This window comes from Zeus faber (assembly GCF_960531495.2).
Source record: "Zeus faber genome assembly, chromosome: 2".
In the NCBI taxonomy this organism is placed as follows: Eukaryota; Metazoa; Chordata; class Actinopteri; order Zeiformes; family Zeidae; genus Zeus; species Zeus faber.
The window spans coordinates 45,085,653-45,093,340 of record NC_137189.1 but is presented as its reverse complement, the minus strand read 5'-3'; the positions used below and the strand labels follow the sequence as shown (position 1 = coordinate 45,093,340).

At 44.7% G+C, this 7,688-nt stretch overlaps 1 protein-coding gene across 1 annotated transcript in view; it reads right to left on the bottom strand.

Annotated features, from left to right (window-relative positions):
• Positions 1–7,688, bottom strand: part of als2b (alsin Rho guanine nucleotide exchange factor ALS2 b) — a 37,335-nt gene extending 29,647 nt beyond the window's left edge. Inside the window, exons 1-5 of the mRNA XM_080024155.1 lie at positions 7,635–7,688; positions 7,247–7,321; positions 6,212–6,357; positions 3,392–4,383; positions 2,489–2,855 (exon numbers count right to left, since the gene is read on the bottom strand). Of these exons, the coding sequence (XP_079880281.1) occupies positions 2,489–2,855; positions 3,392–4,383; positions 6,212–6,357; positions 7,247–7,266 (1,525 nt within the window). The 5' untranslated portion in view covers positions 7,267–7,321; positions 7,635–7,688. The remainder of the gene's footprint in view (positions 1–2,488; positions 2,856–3,391; positions 4,384–6,211; positions 6,358–7,246; positions 7,322–7,634) is intronic.

Genomic DNA, 7,688 nt, shown 5'->3' with positions numbered 1-7,688 from the left:
CCAAAAACCTGGCAACATGAACTAGCATCTGACATTTGTCAATAGTGGGAAAGGTTACACCTGGGTTTCATTTCTGAGACAAATGACTCTGCAATTATCGACTTTGGCTCCAGCGCCGGCTCCGATCAGCTGGGATGGAAACAAGACACGCTTATTTTCACACGCCTCGAAGATCTGGCCCTCGACGCGTATATAGACAGGAATACCCGTGTATCCTTCCATCAATTCATATCCGATTTCTTATCCAAAATCAAAATTGACGGAAGTTATTGACTTTTTCCCCCATACATGCAGGACCATGAAATGTTTTGAGCGTGGGGACCTCTCGGTGGGGACTGCGGCGGAGAGCGCCCACGCTCCCTGCCGGGCTCTGAGTCATTCCGGCACCGCCTCGACCATCATCGGGCGCTGCCGGTGCACGGTTGCGGGTATGGCAATCATCAAACATGACAAAGCAGAATAAAAAGAAAGTCATACTTGTTCACTGGCAATGGGAAAGGCACTTACTTCGCTTATTTTTAGCGGGTTTACCCGCCTTTAAAAAAACAGGGTATACCCGCTTATTATGGTGTAAAAACGGTATAGCTCACCTTTTCCAAGTTTTGGTGCGTGTACCCATGGCTCAAAACTCTCAAACTTTTTTTTCTAACCACACACTATAACCTCTTCAAAATTGACATGCCTACTATAAATGTGGTGTGATTTTCTAGCACAGGTCAGTGAGCAGTGAATTTGGTATTTTCTATTATGTATCCACACCTATTTACAACGGTACCTAGCTTCAAATTGGCGTGCACTGCTCTGTACTGTGCAGTACTTGCAATCTTGAGGTCCAAGATTATTCGCACAAAATAAGCCTAAAATACATGTATGAGTTCTTGTTCCAGCCATTATATAATGAGGCTTTGGTTTGTGCCCAGGCTTGACCTAAACATGCTAGTGGTGATATTTCAGTAATGCGAGAACACCGAAGGGAAGAAATCAGTACGTCAAAATTCATACTTAGCAAAAAGCCAAGGTCAATATAAAAAGTTTATTCAAAATAATCAAATAGTACTCCACCAAAAAGGAAATGAGCATCTGCCTTCTGCCATGCTGTGCTTCTAACATAATTTCTCATTTTGTAATTTCTTGTATTTTGGCATAAAAAAAGCCCTTTTAACTGTTCTGAAGTCAAAGGAGGGGTGGTGTTTGTTTCCTGTTGTGTCCCATTAACACAAAGCGTTAACATGGGGCTGGGCAACACATCTATATATGGTAAAATATCCCTATTGTGACATGAGACTAGATAGCGTGGTTATGATATTTTGATATCGTTAAATGTCGTCTTTCAGGCTGCATGAGTGAAGTTATACAATTTTCGCAACTTCACTTGACGCCTCTTCAGGCTTTATCCACATCACAAGTGAAAGTGCATTACTTTCACTTTACGAAAGCACCAATAGTCACCTTTCGTTGTCAAACAATGGTGCGATATTTGAATTTGTCAATATCGAAGTACCCATCTACTAATGCAATACATGCAAATATAATTATCTCCTCTTAGATCTGGATTTGTGTTTTATATTTTGCATTGCTCCAATGTTACTTGTTCACTTAATAAATGTTAACTGAATACGTTGTCTTTGTTTTGTTTTCTGAAATGGTGCAATACAAATATTTCTCAAAACATTTCCTTGGATTTTTGTTTGTTTTTCCGACAAAACCTACGTAGAAGTGTGAGAAATAGGCCTCCAAGTATGTCGCCTGAGGGGGTCCTCTGTTTATTTAAGGTGTTCATCGTCCATGGTTGAAAAAAGGTTTGAGAACCCCTGGTATATACAACTAAACTATACTGCGTCCTTTATTTGAGCTGTAGGCCCGCTAAAAGACGATGACGACATCCGAGGCATTAGAAGTAGTATAATAAGACTTTGCCTTTTGCTTGTCTCAATGTTAAAAACCTCTTGTTGTCTCAGTTTCTACCAATTAATCTCTCTCTCTCTAGCTCTCTTGAGTCTCTGCCTGACTCCTCTTTTTCTGTCTGTCCTATCACTTCCTCTTCCTATTGTCCATCTCCGTCTGTCTGTCTATATTGACTTGTTCAGCAGAAACACACACACATCAGGGTGGAAATAGCGAATCAAAACGCTTACTTACTTCTCTCTTTCAATCTCTCCATTATTGACCACTGCCCCCAAGGCAGCTCAACAGAGTAAGCCTCTAATATATCAAGCAGCATTCTTCCGTGACTCGGTGCTTTTAATCCCACTCTGACAGAGGTGACTACTCAGCCAGGCTGACGAGGCTAGGACTGACACAAGCAGCATGCAGCACTTCACATGCACACAGGCCTAGACAGAGTCCAGGCAGCCGCGCCAACGTTTTAACAGGCCGTATTGTGCAGAAAAGCCAACGCAATGTCTCCACCAAGATACACGGACACATACGCATGCGTACTTACGGCGCAGGGCCCGGGAGGAGTATAATAGCTGAACAACGTATCTACCCTGAGAGAGAAGCCCCGGCAGGGATAGGCGCCGCCGAAGCCCCTCCGCCTCCTCCTCGTGGATGTCCCCCGTGCTGGAGCTCTTTTTCCCCTGCATGGACTCCTCCAGGCAAACCCGCTGCTTGCCGCTTTCCCCCCGGCCGGGAACCGGGACCAGGATCCCCGGCCCGGGGCCCCCTGCCCCTGACGTGGTGGCGGAAAACGGGGACCCGTAGAAGTTCATCATCTTTTTGAGGGACAGGGCCTCGTAGGTGGAGGCCATGCGCTCTCCCACCGCCGAGGCGCAGGAGGCCACCAGGCTGTTGAGGGCTGAGCTGGGAAGGGGGGGGCAGGGAGACGAGGAGCCAGGGAGGGCGTCCGCCGAGAGCTGGGGAGAGGCAGACACTCTTCAGGTCACACGACAAAATGGGAGAGAAAGCGTTTCATTACTTCACCTGGGGAATGATAATTTTTTTATCTGCATTACAAAATGCTAAACAAAATGCTCAAAAAAAGTCCTTTTTCAACCTAAAACACCACTGAACCAGCTTAAAATACAGCTCTACTGAAAACCATGCGTGAACCTCATGTGATTTACTGATATCATTATCTACAAAAGAGGAAACAAAGACGGTGCTTAAATCCATATATTTCAGTCCTCACTGGCCTGACTTCAAATACTCTCAAATCTGTGTTTCACTACCATCTCCTTATCTGAATGCATACAGACGTTGTCAGAAGCGATCCTCAAATTTCCCGTAATTTCAATGAAACTCTTTAATATCAAACATATTTTATTTGCCAAATTGAATGTGTCCATTGATGTGATTGTTGATGCATTTGTTGATGCAACACTAAGAAAACCTCTCAGGTTACCAAAGGAATAATATAAGTAAAAAAACAGGACTGCTGTGCAGTACTCACCGGTAACGTGTGAATTCCTCCAGCTGCAGCCTTGGCTACCTGCTCTGCTGAGGTCTGCTCTGACAGTCTCTTAAGGTAGTCCTTGACAGCCTGTTCATCTGGATATGGGGAGTTCTTCGCTCCAGCTGCAGCCCCTACAAAGCCCCCATGGGCCTGGCCAGAGTCTATCTGAGAACCAAGCTCAGAGTCGGAAATAGGTCCATCTCCATTAGACAAGACCGTCCCTGCGCTCTCCGAGGCCTGAGGCTGGGATTGGTCTGGAGGTGAGGGTGGAGCTGGCGTGGCTGTGGATGTACGGAAGGAGAGGATGGGCTCGGATGGGGAAGTTTTGAGGGTCTGAATGGAGGCTGGTGTCTCCAACCTGCCCTCCCCTTCAGCCAGCTCTACCCCCAGGGGGCAGTAGTGGCTGTCTGAGATGATGACATGGTCCTCTTTGTCAGTCATGGTATAAAGCAACTGGTTACACTGTCCACATTTGTCCACCGGGGGCCGGTGTGTCTCCTGGGGGCCCAGGCAGCGTACGAGGGCCAGACTGTGGGAGGCTCCACAGGCCACCTGTAGCACATGCCTGCCTGCCAGGTGCTCTACCTTCTGGGGCTTCCAGACAGGGAAGGTGGTGGCAAGCAGGCCCAGCTGGCACCCACTGCCCCAGGCCCACACCTCCCGCTGGGCAGAGATGGCAAGGGTGTACTGCCCCCCACAGTCCAGTTCCAGAACCGGGACAGTCTGCGGTGGGGAGGTGTCAGAGTCGACCAGGGCCACAGGGGTGGGGTTGGGGACTGTGCTGAGTCCTGTCAGGCCGCACTGCCCCGCGGCGTTCTCGCCCCACATGTGGACGCCCCCATCCTCCGTCACCGCCCCACTGTGGAAGCTTCCCGCTGCCACGGAGACCACTCGCTGGCCACTGAGTGCGCTCTCGAGGACGGGCGTGGACGGCTCCGATGCTTGGCTCTGCTTCCACGGCAGCTCCCCAATGCTGTAGACCTGTCCTCCTGGGGAGGGGGGGTTATTTCCAACTTAAACAATAGTTATTGTCCTCTTTATGCAGTTGAAGTAATACAAATCAAATATATACATTTTCACAGTAGTCAGTGTAGCCTATTTTACCTTAATCTTTATAATGGAAAATAATTAAAAAATAAAAAATAAAATAATAATAATAATAATACTAATAAATATTATCCAGTTTAGTCGTATTGAATGCCTTTTTACAGTTTCCTGGGTTCTCTGAAACGCAGCACGATTTTCCGAGTTTACATTGAGTGAGTACACGCCGCACACTGGATACGGTCCAACCGGACATTCTCAATCGGAAACTGTACATTTATAGTAAATAATATGATGATGTCATAAAGCGTCTTACTGTAACTCTAATCTCATTCATTTTAGAACAAGATGTGTCACATGTAAGTTAACCAAGACCAACTGTATATTTCTGCTCAAAGTTGTTTGGTTTACTAATATCTGCTCTGTATATGGTTCAAGCCCTATAGGCTGGAACCCAAAATGTAGCTGCAGGCACCAATACATGGGGTCCAGGGTAGTTGGCCCGTTGTTAAACTTCAATGGATGAATAATATTGTGAGCACGATTATTTATCACGAATATTAATCCATTTTGGGGAACAGAAATATTTTATGGCACTTTTTAAATCAACAGAAAAATGCCTTCACAATATTAATGTATTTTATAAACCTATAAAAAAATAAACTAAGGTCAGTGTTTTAACTGACTTCAATTGTAGAGTATAGAGTGTAGAGATTGTAGAGTATTATAATGAAATAAATTGTATGTAGCGGGCTACACATTTTTGTTGTAATTGTAACAAATCTTTGAGGCATCTGGAAGGGAAGACAAAAATAATGAAAATACATATTATTTCAAAACACATACACAATAAATACATGTTCCTTGTATTATGTAATTGCTTAAGGATATTGTAACAGTAATTATAATTCACGAAGATTGCATACATTGACATCTCTGGAATGTCTATAAATTCTGACAGCTCTGTTATTGGGTTTTTATTTTGTAGAACTTACTCTGCTGCATGTCGGTTGTCCTCAGAAGTGTATATATATTTATGTGTACGTTTAATACGTTGCGCTTTGTTTAATCCAATTGCCTTCTGGTAATACTTTACATTTTTTTGAAACATAATAAAGGTTAATAGTAATAAAATAATACCTGTCACTTTGTTACTTCATACGGTTAAGAGTTTGTATCTTATATCCTTTTAGCAAAAGTCCAATCGGACCTTTATCTGTCACGATCTGTGTACTCCGTCAACTTGCGCATGGGAGCTACGCATGGCGCCATCTTGGTGAGGTGGCGGTTTTTGATCACAAACTTCTTCCACAATACTGAACCCCCGATCTGGATGAAACTCGAACGACGCAACGTTGGAACTGCTCCGGATAACCAATCTTATTCAGATTGTCTGTGGGTTAGTCAGATCCATGACATCCATAAAGTTCTGACGTCACTTACATCTGCACGTGCTGCCATTTTGGTGAGGTCCCGCAAAGCTATCATTTGACATGTACATGTACATGACATTACTACTGATCTGCAAAAATATCCTTTTTTACTAAATTATTCAACTATAATGGACCGATCTAGATCAAACTTGGATGATGGCATGTCGGAACTGCCCCGAATACACGTTTCATTCACCTTGTATGTGAGTGTCGCAGATCCATGACATCTAAAGACTTCTTACGTCATCTTTTCAATGACAAAAGCAACCCTAATAATAATAATAATAATAATAATAATAATAATAATAATAAAAGTATAAAGTTAAATATTAACCCTTACCTTCCACCAGCAGAATGCCATGTCTCGTACCCAAGGCTACCTGGATGACAGACCGGGAGAGGAGAAGCCTCTCTGGGGTGATGCTGTAGAAGTAGCCCCTCCAGGAGTGGATCAGGCCTCGTTCCCCAGAGCTGTCCTCACCAGGACTGGAATGTACCCACAAGTCAAGGAGCAACAGAAGACCACAAACAAGTTCAAAAACAGTATACATACATTTTATCTGCAGTGTTAACTTTCGTGTGGCATCTCAGGCTTAGCTCGGTGGAGCACTTTTTGGAACCTAGCAGTCTGGGTGGGTTTTGCTTGTTACATTATCTCTGCTTTTTAGTTAGATGTGTGTTCAATCGAAATGTGTTTGGCCTTGAGCCAAACTGGTTTGGGTGATACTGTTTTAGATTGTAAAGGGCTTGTCTGGGCCTTGCACTGACACTCGCCCTGATGTTTCTATTTCATAGGGGTCTCTATCACCTTCACTAAAATAAAATAAAAAATAATTAAAAGAGTAAGCTCTTTTAATTCTTCTTCACGTTTAGCTGGCCGTGACTGTGATATACAGTATAGCTAGTTAACATACAAAATGTACTTATTGTCAGTCGCTTTGGACAAACACGTCTCCTAAATGACACTTTAATGTAATGTAGACAGACAGACATGCAGTGGGTACATTTATACAGTATGGTCACACACATGGAAAATATACGTATAAATATTTAGCAAATGATTCAATGTAATGTATAACAAAAACAACTACGAATATTAGTGTGAGAAGTACCATTACAAAATATAAAACAACCGCCTGTGGCTATAGCGTCGATGTAGCTGGTGGAGCAGACAAACAAACTAGCCAGGGATTCATGAAGCTTCACGCAACCACCGGATATTAGTACCACCCTGGAGCAACACATGGGAACAAAATATGTTCTGTGATCGAAAGCAGAAGCGAACAGGGGGGGATAAGTCACATGAAGATCACATCACATCAGCAACATGGGGGTTCAAACAAACCAACCATTTGGGGGTGGGGGGCACACACACCTGTTTCTGTGCGGGTCCATCAGTAGGATTGATCCATCACCAGTGCCAACCCTGATGGCGCTTTCGGGGAGGCTCCTGGTGAATGTAACGGAGAAACGCCAGTGAATTCGAGTGAAGCCGTGCGTCCTGCCGTGTTGGGTGACGGGCGCGCTTTGTCGAGGCAGGCTTGCTTTATCGCGGCCGTGTTTACCCTGCTGTGACATGCGTCGCGCCAGGCTGGACGTCAAGCCCGGGAGACCGGAAAACACGTTCATTGTAAGTGAGCGATCGAAGACAGACGTTTGCCGGCCAAACGAGCTAGCTAACTGGCTAAGTCATCGCCCAGGCGGGGGCAGGTGTACTTTTCCCCGTTATCGCCACACTATAGCCGGTTAACGGTTGGACTTACCGGACCTTGAGGTGTTTTTTTCTTCTTTCCCACGGGACGAGTTGACGTTACATG